At 46.4% G+C, this 18,679-nt stretch overlaps 4 protein-coding genes across 5 annotated transcripts; 2 read left to right on the plus strand and 2 right to left on the minus strand.

The window, feature by feature from the left end:
• The first annotated feature begins 950 nt into the window (after positions 1-950).
• On the plus strand, positions 951-9,052 carry LOC132707755 (dipeptidase 1-like). 2 transcript variants are annotated; one of them, XM_060679695.1, is made up of 5 exons: positions 951-1,265; positions 1,826-1,986; positions 3,146-3,660; positions 4,689-5,144; positions 6,286-9,052. In XM_060679695.1, the coding sequence occupies exons 1-5, from the start codon at positions 1,134-1,136 to the stop codon at positions 6,543-6,545; spliced, it is 1,524 nt and encodes a 507-aa protein (XP_060535678.1). In that variant the 5' UTR covers positions 951-1,133; the 3' UTR covers positions 6,546-9,052. The 2 variants fall into 2 exon arrangements, with proteins under 2 accessions (XP_060535678.1, XP_060535679.1); XM_060679696.1 differs by lacking the exon at positions 951-1,265 and adding an exon at positions 1,690-1,749.
• A 2,015-nt stretch (positions 9,053-11,067) lies between these two features.
• LOC132707407 (epimerase family protein SDR39U1) lies at positions 11,068-12,146 on the minus strand. Its single transcript, XM_060679253.1, has 2 exons — positions 12,056-12,146; positions 11,068-12,001 (listed from the first exon to the last, which is right to left on the minus strand). The coding sequence occupies exons 1-2, from the start codon at positions 12,075-12,077 to the stop codon at positions 11,118-11,120; spliced, it is 906 nt and encodes a 301-aa protein (XP_060535236.1). The 5' UTR covers positions 12,078-12,146; the 3' UTR covers positions 11,068-11,117.
• Positions 12,147-12,818: 672 nt separating this feature from the next.
• Positions 12,819-17,373, plus strand: LOC132707880 (ribonucleases P/MRP protein subunit POP1). Its single transcript, XM_060679884.1, has 4 exons — positions 12,819-14,146; positions 14,663-15,033; positions 15,293-15,553; positions 15,600-17,373. Exons 1-4 carry the CDS (start codon positions 12,874-12,876, stop codon positions 15,885-15,887), a joined length of 2,193 nt encoding a protein of 730 aa, XP_060535867.1. The 5' UTR covers positions 12,819-12,873; the 3' UTR covers positions 15,888-17,373.
• A 92-nt stretch (positions 17,374-17,465) lies between these two features.
• Positions 17,466-18,668, minus strand: LOC132707883 (acyl-protein thioesterase 1). The gene is made up of 4 exons (XM_060679888.1): positions 18,481-18,668; positions 18,393-18,424; positions 17,909-18,296; positions 17,466-17,852 (listed from the first exon to the last, which is right to left on the minus strand). Exons 1-4 carry the CDS (start codon positions 18,526-18,528, stop codon positions 17,664-17,666), a joined length of 657 nt encoding a protein of 218 aa, XP_060535871.1. The 5' UTR covers positions 18,529-18,668; the 3' UTR covers positions 17,466-17,663.
• Between the last annotated feature and the right edge of the window lie 11 nt (positions 18,669-18,679).

An 18,679-nucleotide genomic window follows, 5' to 3' on the forward strand; every position in this document is an offset into this window, starting at 1 on the left:
TTTTATTATTTTTCAATATAATCCCTCTTAACGTCAATACACTTATTATTAACAACTCGATCCCTTTAAAAAAATATTCTTTTGGTTTGTCTGCAAAATGAGCTAAAACAGCCTCTTTTAACTCAACTTCGTCGTTAAACCGCCGTCTACGCAAGTCCTTTTTCAAATATCGAAACAAATTATAGTCGCTGGGGGTTATATCTGGACTATAGGAAGGATGATCTATCTGTTGGAACACACACTCTAAAATGGCAGACGCACGCCTCTGGTCAGTTTTCCTCTACGTTTTACACGTATGCAGTCTTGCAATCTATGTAATAATGTTCCATAATATTTACCATTGACAGTGGTATTAGTTTCTTTAAAATCTATCAAAAAAATTCCTTCACAATCCCAAACGATCGTGGCCATCACCTTCTTTGTTGACTGGCAGACTCTGAATTTTCTTGGAAGTGCTTCACCGTTAGGACATCACTATATTGATTCTTTTTTCGATAGAGGGTCATAATTGAGAACCATAGCTTCATCTCCCGTCACAATAGTTTCTATCACAGGCTTCGGTTCCGACCCACAGGGTTCCAAAAAAGACCGCGCACACTCGACACGGCGTTGTTTTTGAATAGCCGAAAGGTTTTTAGGAACCCATCTTGCACTAACCTTGTGCATACCTAAATGATCATGCTGGATTCGACGAACACTTGTATCAGAAAACTTCAGACCTTTAAACGTCGATCACTCAATACCACCTCTTCCACAATCGCAACAATATCTTCTCTATGCTCAATTTGCGTTTTTGGCGATATTTTTTTGAGACACCTCTTGTTTAAAATGCTGCCAATAAAAAACTATTTGACGCAAGACAATTTGTTGCTAAAATCGTATTTCGAAAAATTAGGCGCAAACAAAACGAAACTTGAATTGCGCGGACCCGCGATCCTAGTAGGCGCCGCCGCGTTCCGAAAACATTGTAAATCCGGGCGTCTTCGGGCAGCGGCGGTCCACTCGACCAGTCAGCCAGTCGGTCTCTGGATCGCAAGCCGTCCGGAGAGGGCGCTCGCGCGACAAACTTCCGGGGCCCGTGCGGGGGCTTGAACGAGATCGATGCTGCAGCTCGGACACACCGGGGCCCACCGATGGGCCATCGGCAGGGGCTCGAGGAACGACCCGGGCCCCCCACGTCCTTGGACCCCGAACTGCTCGAACATATTCGCGAGTGTCCGTGTCCCTGCGACCATATGGGCTACGGCAACTATTTGGACTATCAGGTGAGCGCAACGGGCGGTCGGGGCCGCTTTTTTCGCGGTTTTTTCCGAAACCACAACGCCCGCCACCAAATTTACCGTCGTAACGACCAAACCCCAACTCCTGCCACCAAATTTACGGTCCTAACGACTGCCACCAAAATTACCGTCCTAACTACGAAACCCCAACGTCTGCCGCCAAATTTACCGCCCTAACGACGAAACCCCAACGCTTGCCACCAAATTTACCTTCCTTTGTACCATTTGTGTACAAAAAGCGAACTTTTTCGCTTCCCGGGCGGCCGGGGGGCGGGAAGGCGACCGTCCCACGCCGAAATCACGCGGCAGTTTCAATTTTACGAGCGGCCGGGGTCGTCGGGAACGGCACAGGCGCGCTTGCATATTTTTCGGTCCAGATCAATGCGGCTGCGAGAAAATTTTGATTAGTTTCGGCTGGCGGGTGACGTGTGCGACGGTTGCTCGACCCGGGGGCCCCATTTCCGCCATGGTAAGTACGGCGGGGGCCGCGACAGACGGTTGACCTAGGTTAGGGAAGCGCGTGTCCAAGGGGCGCCTCTTTGCAGATCCCTCCGTGTTCCGGGGACCTGCACGCCGTGACCAGGGAGACGTCTTTCAACGCGGGACCGCACCATCATCAGTACCACAACGTGCGGGACTACAGGCCCCACCACCCGCAGTACGAGTACGACTCGTGCTCTTGCAGCTCGGCGAGTGACACCAACAGGTAATGCGGCTTCCTCCTCGGCGACGGCATCGACGTTCTTGTTATTATTATCAGGTTTAAGTCGAGTAACGATTTTCATTTTTCTGCGGGAGATCGCGTCAGTTTTCGATGGTATTACGTATTGTTGTTGGGTAAAGTCATTGACAAAAAAAATATTCTTACTCGAGTGACGTGGCTGTGGTGGGTGAGGTATATCTCTTTCTTTCTGATTCATATTCACATGACAATTGTTTCGACAACACCGTATCTTGATAAAATGTAATGTTTACAAACTACCTGCTACTATATATACCGAAAAATGACCATAAAACACTAATTAATGTTGTGAGAATTTAAGTTTAATAATGGAGAGGTATTTAAATCTAATTGATCGTTAAGCAATACATTTGAATGTCTCATTTTGTTAATTTTGATGGCTTCCAATAAATTTCATTTTCTACTTTTTGTGGCTGTATGTAAAATATCAAAATTGTCGTCAAAAATGTGTTTTTCTGTGTTTCAGTGTGTAGCATAAATAGAGTCTAGACTATTGTTTTTAAACGCTCTTTTATGTTCGTTAATGCGTTAAACAGTGCATCATCTCCTTAATATGTTGTAATACCTGGACCAGTAGCGTCACAACACAATTTTATCTGGAGTAATCAAAATATAAAAGAAACACAACCTCAATTTCTGTCTAAACTGTGCAAAATCCGAATAGAAATTGTTCGAGAAAGTGACCTTTATTTTAACCAGGGATTCCGAAAGTGTCGATATATACCGGGCGTTCCGATTAAAATATCAACGTTGATGTCAAAGGGGACACTTTTAGGACACCCTGTATCAACAAAATTATATGTTGAAATAAGGCAGGACAGGGGAAACTTGTGTCAAATTGAAAAATCTAGGCGTACCGCAAGGTGCTTGGCTTCGTTTTATTTATCCTTTTTATCACTCACGCTCAGAGCGTCCAGTCCGCCTAACCAAAACTAACCAATTGACCACGGCCTAACAGCCCGAAAAATCTCACATATAACGACGCCGGCCGTGAAAGCCTGCGTAATAATACTGCAGAAATCTGTAATTCTCCGCGGTATTTCCTCCATGATGTGTTCGAATTTTTCCTGAATTACTTCGTGCTGTACTCCATCTGCGGTTCACCCCTGCCCTTTGGCTCCAGAACCACCCTGAGGGGCCCGTGGTGCGTGTGCCTCGTGGTCTGCATCGTGGTCGCCACCCTGACCGCAGGCCTGGGGCTGCCGCTCGCTATGAACCCTCCGTCGGAGCCTCTGACGCAGGAGCAGCGCCTCGATCTGGTCAGGAAACTGCTGAAGGAGACGCCGCTGATCGACGGCCACAACGACCTGCCGTGGAACCTCAGGAAATTCGTGCACAACAAGCTCGCGAGCCTCAACCTCAGCGCGATCGGGCTAGAGGAGCCTTGGGCACAGAGCAAGTGGTCTCAGACGGACATACCGAGGATGAGGGCGGGGCTGTTGGGCGCCCAGTTCTGGTCCGCCTACGTGCCGTGCAAGGCGCAGCATCTGGACGCTGTCCAGATCACCCTCGAGCAGATCGACGTCATCAAGAGGCTCGTCGAGGTGAACTCGAGGCACCTGCGGCTCGTGCACAGCGCCGGCGAGATCAGGGGCGTGCACAGGGAGGGCATGATAGCGTCGCTGATCGGGGTGGAAGGTAAGAGTCTCGGAATCTCTCTATACAGCACGTCTCATAGTTAGCTTTTTTTTAACAAACTTCCAATCTGCAAATCTTATTAATTCTTTCATTTACCATCGAAAAATTCGAGAATCTATAAAAATCTATAAGCACCCAAACAGATCAAGAATTTGTGAAAACTAGGATCGAATCTGGAAAGGTTGCGTTATAAAAGGTTTTTCTAGGAAACAACAAATATCCAAATTACAATGCCATTATAGAAAAAATATTCGAGAAATTTAGGGAAATATGAGTGTAAAACTACCTTCTTTACAATCACATTTGCATTATACCCAGAATTTAAAAAAATGGAACGCAGATACCAAGGTCATTGTTTAAAAGGGACCGTCCGGCCATGGAATATGGACTTCGTTATTATTTGAGACTCTTGAGTTTTCCATTTATCAATTCTTTTAATGTTGACAAAAAATCTTACGCGGAATAGAAAAAAAATGAAGTCTTAGCTAGGCATCAATATCAGAAATAAACTTCACCGAAGAAAAAGTTCTAAAAGCTCTCACACAGCTTAAGTTTTCTGGTCCTGATCATGTGTCCCCAGTTTTTCTAAAAAACTGTTCATCTACAATGATGAACGAATTGAAACAACTATCGACCAATCAGTCTAACTTCTATTCCCTGCAAAATTATGGAGAAGATAATTGCTTGAGAACTCATTGAATTTTTAATGACAAACTATCAGTACTTCCTTGCCAACCAGCATGGCTTTGTACCTCGAAGATCTGTTAATTCCCAGGATTATTAACAATAAATTGTTCCTAATTTTTACAAAAAAATGACATGATATTTTGAAATCTCTTCCTGTCTTTACGATAGTTGAGATGGTTTCAGCCAAAAATCGCAGCTCTAAAAATCGCTCGCAATGTGTAAGATATTTTAAAAACTGTGAACGCGACAGTGTTTACGAACAAGTTCCGCCCCATGGGGCACGGCTTTGGCCTAACCCAGCCCTTTTAGGGGCGTGGCCTTACACGGTTATACCTCCGCAGGTGGCCACGCCCTCGGAAACTCCCTCGCCGTGCTGAGGACGCTGTACAACCTGGGCGCAAGGTACCTGACCATCACCCACTCCTGCGACACCCCGTGGGCTACCGGGCAGGACACGATGACCAAGGAGGGTCTCTCCGATTTCGGCAAGACCGTCATCAGGGAGATGAACCGTCTCGGTATGATCGTAGACCTGTCCCACGCCTCGATACACACTGCCAAGGCCGCGCTCAATATTTCGAACGCGCCGATCATCTTCAGCCATTCGGCCGCCTACTCGCTGTGCAACACCTCGCGTAACGTTCCCGACGACATCCTGAAGCTCGTCGCGCACAACGGAGGCGTCGTCATGGTCAACTTTTACGCTTACCACCTCGCGTGTAACGTCAACGCGACCGTCGCCGACGTCGTGCGCCACATCAACCACATCAGGGCGGTCGCGGGAATCGAACACGTCGGTGAGTGACCCTCCACCCTCCCGGTCGCGCCTCGCTCGTCATAAAGGTTCGCGCCTGAACGAGCCGCGCTTTTCCTTCCGGTCCGACGGACGCCGCTGGCGATTTTCGGGCCGGTCGCGTCACAAAGACGACGCTCCTTTTTTTCTTCCCCTTTTTCCACCACAGGACCTCAACGATGCCACCAATTTTTACATCCCCGGCCTCGCGGAAATTCTAAATTTAACACCCTGAAAAAACCAATCGTGTAAAACTTCTAACAGGACACTTTCCACGCCCGTAGGTCCGCTTTACTTAAAATTCATCACTAAGCTCATATCTGCCGTATAAAAAAAAAACGAACCCCACAAATGACGCCAATTTTTACGTCCCCCGCACTACTCGTAAGATCAAAATTTCACTTTCATAAAAAATCAATATTGTAAAACTTTCAGGACACTTTCCACGCCTGTAGGTCTGCACCGTAGCATACCACAGCGAATTTCAATTCCGTTTTGCTTAAAATTCATCACCAAGCTCAGATCCGTCTTAAAAATATCTAAACCCCACGGATGCCACTAATTTTCACGTCCCTGACCTTTTGCACCTCTTGCTAAGTTCTGAACGTAAAAGCCAATCGTGTAAAACATGAGGAACCAATTTGAATTATATTCTGCTTAAAATCATCAATTTTATTTTGATCAACAAGCTTAGGTCTTCCATAGAAAAGCCTGATGCCACCAATTTTTACGTAGCAGTCCGATGAGAAGACGTCACATTTCAATGCTATTTTTCAAAACCAATTTTTACGTCCCTCCTCGTAAGTTCAAAATTTGATTTCCTTAAACACCCTATTGTGTGGAGCTTCGAAGGCAACATCTACGCCGTAGAGACAACTGCGAAAACGTTAAATTTTAATTCAAAGCCTCCACCCCACCGGCGACACCAATTTTTACGTCCTCAAACAGCTTCTCAAGTCTATATCGTAGAGTCCGCTGCGAAGACGTCAAGTTTCAATTTCTCACTTAGTTCAGGTGCTTAATTCCGTATTTTCCCAAACTTAAGCGCAAAAACACGTCCGAATCTCTTCCCCTAAGTTCAGCAGCATGAGACCTCGACGGCGACGTCGTCCACGGGACACCTCCATGTAGCGCTCGCGTTGCAGGAATCGGCGCCGGCTACGACGGCATCAACATGACGCCGTCCGGCCTGGAGGACGTGTCCAGGTACCCGTACCTCTTCGCCGAGTTGTTGACGGACCCCGAGTGGTCCGAGGAGGACATAGCGTCGCTGGCGGGCGAGAACTTCCTCCGGGTGTTCGAGAAGGTCGAGGAGGTGAGGGACAAGTGGCGTTTGGCGGAGGTGCTGCCCCTGGAGGAGCCCGGACCGCGCGTGGACGCCGGCTGCGTGTCGTCTTACTCCTGACCCATGCTGATGCTGGCCGCGTGGTTCGCCGCCTGCCGGTGGGCGCTCGGAGGTTTGCTGGCGGCCGGGTAACCCGCCCCCACCCGAACAAATCAAACCCAGGTTGTGATTACAATGATGATATACACACAATCAGTTTTAAGGGACGATTTTAGGCGAATTTTTATGTCGAAACCCGCCACCCCCGGCTTCGTGAACCCCCCCGAGGCAGAAAATTAGCGAACGACCTTCGCCCCCCTCCCCCGTGCCGGTCGCCGCCGATGGGCCGCGGCGCCCCGCGTAGGCAACCAGCAATGTCGTTTTTTTTTTTTTTTTCTCGTTTCGCATATCGGTAAACTTGAAGTCGTAAGAAAGACCATCGCCTACTACGATTACCAGTGAAACTCTCATCTGCATATAATAATAATGAATAGTCCTTATTACCATTACATGGGCGAAGGCTGCCTTTAAGGCCAGTCACACTTAACCCATTCCTAACTACAACTACAGATAAATTACAAGTATGTATGAAATTACAAAATAGAATGAAACTAACTTTGATTTGGGGCCGCTATTTAAGGAGTTGAACAAGCTTACAGCATTATATGTAAAAGAACATTGAAATTTTTTGGTGATTGGTGATTTAATTGTAAATTATGAGCCTGCGCAAAGGTGACTATATTTTCCAAATCCTTATCTGCCAAATCTGCCGTATAAATCAAAAACAATAATGGACCTAATACTGAACCCTGTGGCACCCCTGATGGAATATCTAGATTAGTTGATAGCCGGTCCCGCAACAGAACTTTTTGACGCCTGACACGTAAATACAGTAAAAATTCTACGACTTTCTCACATTCGTCATCAATATTGCAAATTTGTGTCTTGTTAACATTATATTCAGGTGTCACTTTGGCCTTAATAATGCAGGGTTTCCATGGGAATGCTTCCCTGATTTTTAGGTTATAATTTACATTTTATTTGATTTACCATTTTAATTTTAAAATCTAGACTTTAAGCGGATGAAAATTATGTCTCCATAAACACATCCACGAAACTTTTCTTTTGACAATAAAGAATCGAGACTAAAATTTAAATTCAAACCACCAAGACGAACGCGTTCTCTAACGGCTTACCAGCGGACTGACGTCAGATGGCAGCGCGTTTCAAAGAAGATTTAAATTTTACAATTTTTAGTTGCTTATATTTGTTACATAGGACTGCGAAATTATTTTTTTTGTGAACTGTGGTTCTTTTAATATTATAAACTTACTTTTATAAGCAATATTTTTGAAATTCAATTCAACTCTACGTACGTCTCAATGAGCTTTAAATCTGTATCCTGAATTTCTATACCTTATCATTTTGGTAGTTAAAGTAATTATAGTGAATTAAGTTGTTTTTTTTTAACGAAATTTCGAAAATTTTTATAAATACATAATATAAAATGGAGGTTTATAACTAACCGTTTAATTCCATCAATTTCTGCGTAATAAACGCGAAACCGGGTCTGCGCGAGGCTGGTTGCCTACTTTCGGGCGTCGTCGGTCCGCTCCCCGACGTCACCGGTCTCCGACGTTCCGACCGATACGCACAACGCGGCGCGACATTCACCGACTGAGTTTCGTAAAATAGTTGACTAAAAACGGTGCGACGCGATTTTTTGTAGACCGTTTTTTCGGTAAAACCGCGAAAATCAATTTCCCGCGTCGCATTTTACTCTGAAACTGCCACTTAGACATATTTAGGTAGGTACCCGGAATCCGCTTGAGGGCGCGCCCGCCTCCGGCGGCGGCCCGGAGCCGTATATAGAGGAGAGGATCCGTTAGACTAACTTAAGTGCGAAAACCGCCCGAAAAAAAGGAACTTTCGCACCCACCCCCGTATATAATATTAACAGGTGTTTGTTTTTCGTTCGGCTTATTTCGTAAAACAAAAAAAAATGCGCGCATGTGCAAAGTAGCGTTAAATTGTGATAAAAATATCATCAAGTGAGCTGTGTCAGATTTTCGTCGTCACACACACACGTCTAGTTTAGTTCCGTCCCCATCACTTACTCCATCTATATCTCTCTCTCTCTCTCTCACGCGGTATACTTTAAAGCACTTCCCCGGTGTTCTTAGCGTCTCTCAGTTGATTTTAGATGTTTTAGCGTAGTAGAGTGGAATAACAAATGCGTAGACGTTTTACATGTAGTAGGCGGTGTTTGATTTCCCTTGGCTTCCGGACTGTTATTAGCGTAGGCTTCGCGCCAGCGTTTCCGTTTTCACTGGATAGGAGGGGGTGGGGGGCGCGCGCCGCCGCCCTCCCCCCCGATAGAAATGTGTGGCTTTAAGAAATAGGTACCTTTTATGATTAAAACATGAGGAAGAAAAAAATCCGAGCTATTTACCCATAGATTTATTATTATACCGAAACGCGGGATATTTTTCAATTTTATTAAGAGTTTATATGTTGTTGTGTTTGTACGGTTTAATAATATAGGACGGTATTTATGTAGGACACACATTTGACCAAGCATATTTTGTTAGTGGAGATTCAAATAAAACATTATTTAAAAATGTACATCGCTTGTCACGTTAATCGATACACCCGCTTCCTCCAAAAGGCGCCATCTCGCGGATATTAAGCGCGGGTAGTTGCGCTTCCGAACCATAGATGTCGCACTTCGAAAAAAAATCATTTTTGTTTGATAAAGGCGATTCAAACTGGTCCATTTTAGACGCTCCTATACCTTATCTCAGCAAACACCAAGGGAAAAAAGGTAATACAAAAAGTGTTTGACCCTACGTATATATTTTGTTTAGAGCATATTTATGTGTACAGGGTGTTCCGTTGTGCCGCGACGATAACCAACATTTTTTGTTAAAGGAATGCTATGAATGTTTTGAAAAATTGTAATTACGAAATTTTGAGTTTTTGAGAAAACTGAACTTTTTTATATTTAATACTGGCGAAAATATATTATGCAGGTATCAAAAAACTTTTTTTCTAATTAAAAAAACTCAATTTTTGTATTTAGCACTTTTATTTAAAATGTTAGTTTAGAGGTTATAGCCAATTTTCTGCAACAGCTCTTGTATTTTATTTTAAATCTAACTTAAGCCATATAATATCCTGTTCTAAGTTTTTTTAAACATTGATTACTTGAATTCAATATAAAATCAACAAGCAATGCAGGTAAATAGATACAAGATACAAGACACAAATAGTACACCTATTTTTATACACTTCGTCTTTTATGCAGCCCCATAAAAAAAAGTCCAGGGGTGTCATGTCGGAGCTCGTTGCTGGTTAATCCGTGGTCCAGTACAATTTCCATAACAGACACTATATATGGCGCACTATCTTGTTGAAAAACAATCCCTTACTTAATATCGTCCGACAGATATCAATTAATAGAAATATATAGTCCTCCGACAAATTTAAATATCCCTCACCTTTCAGAACAAAGTCGTAAAATACTATCCTATTATTCGATCACGTATAATTCCACTCCGACCTTGGCTCTTAATTTATTTTACATGATTTTCCTTTGAAATGCGCCAGTAATGAGTATTTTTTCTGTTGGACACATCGGCCGCACTGCACGTTGCCTCATCGTTAAAAGAATATTTTAAAAATGTCACTTTCCCAATAACGGCCAGTTATCACTAGAGTTCAACTTTAATACGTGCAGGGTTAACGATTTCAACTAGGTTTAAACTTTAATACAAATAAGGTTAACGATTCATGTTAGTCACTGAACCAACCCATTGTCTAATACTCATTGACGGCTCCCGACGCGGAACTTCGGACACATCCGGCCTAGTTACCGCCGTACGTGGGCAAAACAGAAAAACCGCGGGGCAGTTATATCACTAAAATAGACTATCTATTCACTAACATCGAAAACAATAAGAATTTGAAAACGTCTTAAATGTTGAAAAAACCGGACTCTGTAAGCAGCGGACAAGAGTCAACCTGCCTTGTGCAATGCTACTCGCAGAAACATCGAGAAAAAGTCTTCTTTGAAAGTCTACTAATGCTGGACTCTGATTATTTCTTATGTAACATTCGTGAAGATCTAAACGCACTTGAACACTGTAAGAAGCCATTTTTCTTGGTAAAAAAGTTGGTCACAACTAAATGTCTAATAAAAACCATGTTTTTCTGTCCAGGCAACAATTTTATTAGTTTATAAAATACTTACAGTTATAGATTAAAAATCTTTTCTTTTTTTTCCTTCTTCTTCTTTTATTTCTATTGGCCAAAACAGCGAGCATCATTCGGCCACAATTATTTTCCCTAGTTATTTCATAAATTCTTGAACAATCGGCATTATCAATAAGTTAATTGCCTCATTAACTATAATTATAAATTTCGGTCTTTTCCTTTTCTCTTATTCTTTGTAATTTTTAGATTTTAGGTTCAGTTTATTGATGTAATTATTGCATGGAATGTTTCTGCAAGTGTTATACTCATTTGTACTGGATACATACTTGTTGGAACGCATGGCTGTAAGGTATTTTCTTTAAATAAATAAATATTTTGTATATATAGGGCGAGGTTTATTTAACAAAATATCACACAAGAAAATCGGGAATTATCAAACTAAGCCTCCTTGACGACGGCCTCGCAAGCAGCCTCCACAGTGGGGTACGAAAACTCGTAGCCCAAAGCCCGCGCGCGCTTGGGAAGCACTTTGGGACCCGCGGTCACCATTTTCGCGCGCTCCGCCCCCAATACCAAATTAAAGACGAACGCGGGCACCGGGATCACGGCCGGCCTCTTCAGCGCCCGGGCGAACGCTCTCGTGAAATCCCCGTTGGTCGTAACCTGGGGGGCCACCGCGTTCAGCACTCCCCGAACGTGCTCGCTTTCCAGCGCGAACGTTATAAGCCCCGCGAGGTCGTGGATGTGTATCCAAGGCATGTACTGCGAGCCGTCCCCCACGGGGCCGCCTAACCCCAAAAAAAACGGCAGATAGAGCTGTTTAATCATGCCGCCGTGTTTGCCGAGGACGACGCCGCTGCGTACGGTCACCGTGCGGCATTTCGACGCGGAAACGGGGTCCAACGCGGCTGCGTTCTCCCAATTCAAGCACAGCTTTGAGAAAAAGTCGAACTGCTCGATCGGGCTGTCTTCGGAGTATTCGACGTCGTCGTCGGGTCTGTACCCGCTTATTCCCGACATCGTGACGAACACTTTGGGTTTGACGGACGCGTTTTCGATTGCTCTCGCGAGCGCTGAAGTCGTGTTCACGCGTGAGCTGAAAACGTTCTGCTTAAAGCCCGGAGTCCATCGACGTCTGAAATCCATCACGTTTTGGCCCGCGAGGTTAACCACGGCGGAGGTGCCACTCGGCAATCCCGTGCTGTTAATCTCGTTCCACGACACGTGGTGGGGCCCCGGCATTCGCGACACCACGTTGACGCCATAGCCCTTGTTCCTCAGCACCTTGCAGAGGTGGTTTCCTACGAATCCCGTGCCACCACCTGCAATATGCGTTCAGTATCGGCCATTTTCGCGACTCCCCGGACCAAACTAACCCACCAGAACATTTCCGGCCATAAGACGTGATGAAGAAAATTCCGCTTGGAGCAATTTATTTACATAATATAACCCCCAAGCGGCTGAAACTGGCTTCCAACTGTCAATTACTCCACGGATCATAGACAAACGCGGATGCGGAGCCATCTGTGAACCGCGAGCATGATCCTTTGAAATTTTTGCTATAGATGGCGCGCATTGTGTCATATAATCTAATGATTCTCTTTTGCGGGATAAAAAAGAAAGATTGTGTACTAGCCTATAGCGGAGAAACGTAGTTTATAAAACGCAGTTAAAAGACCTGGTTTATAAACAGCACGTCTGCTTAATTTCGGACCCGGAGGGTCTATGACAATAGACACAGATGGTTTAAGAAGACAAGCTTGGCTTTTGATACAATTCTTCGACTGCCAATGCCAATCAACGAACGATATATCATCAGCAGATAATTTCTTTTAAAATAACGAATGCGATTTGAATTCAATGTATCGCTAGTGAGCCAAAATCGACTCGGTGCAAGGTTTAACATTCAGTCGGTAGATGGCAGCTTTATGGTATGAAAATTGAGCGTCCCTCATCAAATCAAATTGAAACCGAAAGGACTTACTATAAATCGGCATGATATAACTGAACCCTCGCCTCTTGTAATTGGAAAATTTTGACCATTGACGGACAGATGGCCGCTTCAAGTTTGTATAGCGGCGACACACCATTTGTTATTCCGTGGGTTTAACCCAACAGTTTAAGCCGCCGATTCTGTGGGTGTGCTTAACCTACCAGTTTTTTAAGCCGCCGGGTTCGTCGTTCACTCGCGAAAATGTTGGGCAAGCACGAGAGGGGCCCCCGGAACGTGCAGCTCCCTCCGAGCGTCACGGTGTCCGCGTTCACCGCGGCCCGCGTCAAAGAAATCCAAGCCATGACGAAAGCCCTAAAACAAGACACGGGCACGAAGCTCGTGTTCCAGCGGCTGCCGCGGCACATGAGGCGCCGCGCCATGTCCCACAACGTTAAAAGGCTGCCGCGGAGGCTTCGCGAGATCTACGCGCGGCAAATGAAGAAAGGCGGACTGCCCCCGAAACAGAAAAGGCCTTCGAGGAAGTTCCGGCGCAGGCCGCAGGATCTCGTCGAAGAGTACGCGCGTCGCAAACGCAGAGTATCGTGGCTATGGACTCACATCTGGCACGCTAAAAGGTTCCGCATGGTCGAAAAGTGGGGTTACAAGTTGCCGTGGTGCCCGTGTGATAAATCCTTCAGGGCTTGTTACCGCGCCACCGCCAAACATTGCCTGATTCAGGACGTCTCATATTGTCGATGCGTCCAAGTCAGCGGCGCGCGAGATTTTATCCTCCAGGGGTTGAAAAAAATTACGGACCCCTCGTGCGGGTTGACCCCCGCGGCGAAGTGCTACTGGGGCGGTAAACGGGGGGGCACCGTAACGTTATTTGGGGTTATAGGCAAAGCGATCGGCCCCGTAGAATTCTTGTGGAACTCCGCGATGACCGGTTTGTGGTTATTTGTTCACCCAGCGTATTACGACACCGTTTTGGGGACCCTCGAAGTTTGTTTCCGGGCCCCGGGCGATCTTGAAGAATTGCACCAGGAGCTGAGCGTGTTCAGGTTAACGGGGCCCCTGTCGCACGCGGTACTCCGTAACGCGCTGCAATTGCCCGATTGGAGCGTCGCCGACCCGACGCTACCGGAATGGGTCGAAAAGTGCCCGCGCGAGTACTTAATCGAGCAAAATCGCGCCTGGGGATCGTTGCGGGGCCCCGGCCAGCTGTCCCCAGGCGCCGCGCTCGCTTTGGTCGTGAAAGACCCTCGGTACGGGATTCCGGCCAAGCGTACCAAGTCGCAGGCCGAAACCGGAGGCGACGCGGAAAATTTCCACCCCTGGGCGGAAGATTTAGGTCGGAGCGCGTTGTGGGACGCCTCGACCCGCGCCTACCTGCGCGACAACAAAGTCCCGAACGGGGCGGTGGCCGACGCCAGGGGCAAGCTGTTGACGCCGGGCACGGAAATCGCGAATTCGGGACAACTCGTGCCTGTGGTACTGGTCCAGAGGCCCGGGGTCCGGTCGGGCCCCAATACCGGTGAGTGTGCCCCGCTAGCGGCTCGAACCGTCTCCAGGGTAAAGAGAATTGTAAATTCCCTGGTACATTTTAATTTATTTAAAATGTAGGAAATTGAAGGAGTGGAAAAACAAAGAAAACATCAACTGTTTAGACAATAATGTCGATAAATTCAACATTTTTCTTGATCCAGACAAAAGAAAAGCTATAAGAATAATTCTACTCGACAATAAAATAACAGAACCTTACAAAATTAATCAAACTAATCAAATAACCAAATAAAACGCAGAAAGGCAACAGCAAACCTGAAAGGTCAAACAATTACCGTCTAATAACGTAACGTTAACCTTACTGTAAATGATTTATCTTCGTTTTGGAGTTTCGAGTTATTTTCCCACCATAAGATGAGTGGACACAATAATATATTAAACAGATATTTTCTACAAATACCCAACGTTCTATCTTCCAACTTCCCTACTTGGTACAGATTAGTTGTGTGATTGTTTGTTGTGGGTCTGTAACCATTCCAATTTTTAGGTTACGCGGCCGGGTGGGACATCATTTTGCCGTCGAGTTACGCGCAGGCGTTCTGGCTGGCGTTTATAATGCGGGGCGCGCGGGCGGGCGGGCTCCGCGAAACGCGCTCAATCGACTTCGAAATGTCGCGGTCGGGGCGGCTGCGACCCGACACGCTGGCGGGGGCGGCCGAAGACCGCGACGATTTCGCCGCCGGCAGGGCCAAGTTTTTCCGCTTGCCGCCCAACAAAAGGACGAACTTCAACAAGTACGCGATAGCGTCTCCGCTCGGCTTCCGTTGGGACCTGCTCGTCGACGAGTGGCGGCGTGCAGGAGAGACGGCCGGCGACTTCGCTGTTCTGCGCGACAGAAACGTCTTGCGCGGCGTTCAGGTTCGTATCCTTTTTGTGGTCTGCGATCGCGGGTTGCCAGTCGACGACTGTCACCGATCACTCCAATTGTCGCGAGTCGCCGATAAACGTCAATCTGTTGTCGCGAAAATCTAATCCGCGTTCATCCGCATGGTTTCGACGCGGAACGTAAAAAATGAGTTGCCTCGACCGTCGTTTATCCAATCGATAAATCCGCACGGAAAATATTTCGACGCAATTCGTTCGAATTCGCGGTATTTAAAGGTAAGTTCGTTTTCAGGATTACTTGGACGCGAAGGCGGAACTGCCGTCCCGTTTGGCGAGCCTGTTGATCCCGGTCGAGGTGACGCCGTCGAAAAAGGGCTCGTGCCGCAAATACTCGATCATATGCGTGCCGAAACCGACGGATCACGGCGGAGACCCGGTCGAGCCGGCGTGCCGTGACGTCAACGCGGCGACGCGAACGCGCCTGCGCGCCGAGCACAAAGCGCTGCTCGGTCGGCTCGGCAGGCGTAGGAAACGCGCGAGGCGGGGCGGCAAGGTGAGCACCGGGTTCCGAAAGTCTGGTTCGTAACCTCACTTTTTAGGAAGTGGCGCCGCCCGACGCCGAAGCTCTCGAAAAATACACCGCGGAGATGCGCGGACTGTGGCTCCCCGACGCGACGACGGTGCGCGCGTCGTGCTCGAGGCAGGTCGCCGGTTTCGTCACTCACGGCGACTTTTCCTTCGCGACGGGCGGCGCCAAGGGCGTCGGATACGTCGCGGCGGGCGCGTTGTGCGAACTCGGCGCTCCGCCCCACCGTCGCCGGGTGCTTGTCCGGAACACCAACTCGAGGCTGTACCGCTGGGCCTCGATAAGGGTCATATGCGAATAGAGCGACGTTGCCACATGTATATTTGTAATCGAGAATGGTCTATTGTTTATATAACGCTCACAAGCAGCCTCTTGTTTTGAGCCTGTCGTGTCTTAGAGGGGGGATAATAGATCAACCTTGCCATATCTACGTCACCACTGGCCTTAGGTAATAAAGCCACACGTATATTTGTTTTATTTTTTTACCGAAATTGGTCTTTTATTGATATAACATCCATGCCCGGCCGCCTATGATGCCCAACTTTTTTTACGCTTGTCGTGTTTTAAGAGGGACAAGAAAAGCCAAATTGTCACATTTATATAGAGGTTGATACTCGGTCTCCCTTGGCCGTTATTATTATTATGATTAGTGTCACTTATATATTCGTTCTATTTCTAATCTAGAATGATCTTTTGCAGATGGAAGGTATATTGTAATTTTAATTGAGGATCCTAATTTGTTTAAATGGACGACCATTGTTATTATCTGTCTACAATTTATCCATGCCCGGCCGTCCAACTTTTTTTACGCACCTCTTGTCTTAAGAGGACTGAAAAAGCCACGTTGCCACATCTATATGTTTAACAGTTAATACTTTTAATCGAGAATAGTTTTTTTTGTTTATATAATGCTCATTATTGATATCTAGCTCTTCTCTTAAGCAGCGTTGCCACATCTATATCACCATTGCCACATTTCCGTATTTTTTCTGAAAAAATTGACTAATTTTCATAAGAACGCAAAATCAATCTCTGAAATCTGATTATAATGGGCAACGCGCAACTAGGAGACTACTAATAGTCTGTGCCATAGTTGTTTACATTTTTGGTGGTTATGATTCTCTCCATAAATTTTTCGTGTTTTTGCGAAAAATTTGTTGTTATATACGGGTAAGTCTTGCCTTATGTACATAATGCACATTTTTTACGCTTCTCGTGTCTTAAGAGAGTAACTTTTTTTTAAAGCCTGTCATGTCTTAGAGGGGGATAATAAAGCAATGTTGCCACACTTATATCCGTTTTATTTCTAAAAGATTGGTCTTTTATTTATATAATATGCCTGCCCGGCTGCCCTTGATGCCCAACTTTTTTTGACGCCCTCTCGTCTTAAGAGGGTCTGGAAAAGCCACGTTGCCACATCTATATAGGTCGATACTTGCTCACCATTGGCCATTATTATTATTGTGATTAGTGGAGTGAGGCTAATAAGGTGATATTGTCACATGTATATTCGTTTTATTTTTAATCTAGAATGATTTTTTGCGGACAAAGGGCAATAAAGCAAGGTTGTCACGTATAGATGTTTTGTTTTTAAGATCCTAATTTGTTTATATGAACTACCAGTATGCTACATATAATGCATATCTTTGTTATTATCTGTCCTTGTCTAAAATTGTTATGTCGTGTAAGGGGGTTTTAAGTTTTCTTGGTTATACAACACCCTTATTCCTTCTTTAAATTTATATTGGAGGTACATCACGCGACGTTGCCACATCTGTATTTGTAAACCTAAAATGAGCTGTTGCTTATGTAACTTTAGTCAGTTTCTTTCCTTGTGTGAGTTTGCCTTGCGATAGAGGGGACAATAAAGCGACGTTGCCACAACTAAAATCGTTTTATTTCCAACGGAAAATCACTCTGACGGTATTGCTTAAAACAAGTCCCTAAACCGGGGGGGGGAGCCCAAAAAAAAAATATTACGCTATGTATCTCGGAAACTGTACTAAAAACGGGGTAGGTTGGGGAAAGTTTCCGCACGCCTAGGAAGCGGGATCGCGAATAAATGCCTCGCCCCGACTCACTGCCCGGGCAAATTCTTTCCGACGAACTGTTTGACGTCACGGAGTTCCTCGTCCGAGGACGTGTGCATCAGACCCCGATACGACCTGAACTCGACGTCCTTCAGCAACGTTTTCAGCACCGACGCGGTCATCTGGCCCCACTTGTAGGGCACGATGGGATCGCAGTCACCGTGACACTGCAGGATCTGAAAGCACCATCCTCCCATTCACTACCTCGAGTTCCGATGATGAAACCACCTACCGGTAGGTCGTCGGGACACTTCCTAGCCGCGGGAAAGCTCTTGCGAAGGGGCAGCCAGCAGGACAACGCCACCACACCGGCCAAACGCTGCTGGAACGTAAGGGCCGAGTAGATAGCCAACGCGCCGCCTTGCGAGAAACCGCCGAGCATGATCCTGTCGGCGGGGACGCCGCCCTTCAGCTCCGCGTCGATCAACGCGTGAATCTGGGCGGTCGCCTTTTTGATACCGTCGTCGTCTTCGGGGCCTGACTCGTCCAGCGTCTTCAGATCGAACCAGCTCGGCATCCGGAGCCCCGCGTTCAACGTCACCGGCATCGCCGGCGCCGTCGGGCACACGACTTTCACGTAGGGCGGCCTGATCGCACTTATAGCGCCCGCCCAACCTTGTCTGCGACCGAAAACGAGGAGGGTTTATTTATATTGGCCCAAATGCCTCTACCACATTTTGTCGGAATGTTAGAGGCTACCCTTGCCATTTACTCACCCGGTGTCGCCCAAGCCGTGCAAAAATATAAGCTGAAAAAACGGAAAACATAATCAAAAGGGCACCGTCTCGCGGTTCCCGTACTCACCGTCGCAGTGTGCTTCGCCGATGCGGATATCACAACGGGGGCTGCCATGTTACCGTGTCTAGTGCCACGCAATCGTATTAAACCCGAAAATCACCCAGCTTTCATGCAAAAAGCACGTAAAAATCAAAAGATATCGCTCGCATCACATTTGACAGATGACGGACGTGACGTTCGACGCGGACCACCGACGTTCGCAGAC

Source organism: Cylas formicarius, unplaced genomic scaffold (assembly GCF_029955315.1).
Source record: "Cylas formicarius isolate icCylForm1 unplaced genomic scaffold, icCylForm1.1 PGA_scaffold_9__14_contigs__length_23061073, whole genome shotgun sequence".
Taxonomy (NCBI): domain Eukaryota; kingdom Metazoa; phylum Arthropoda; class Insecta; order Coleoptera; family Brentidae; genus Cylas; species Cylas formicarius.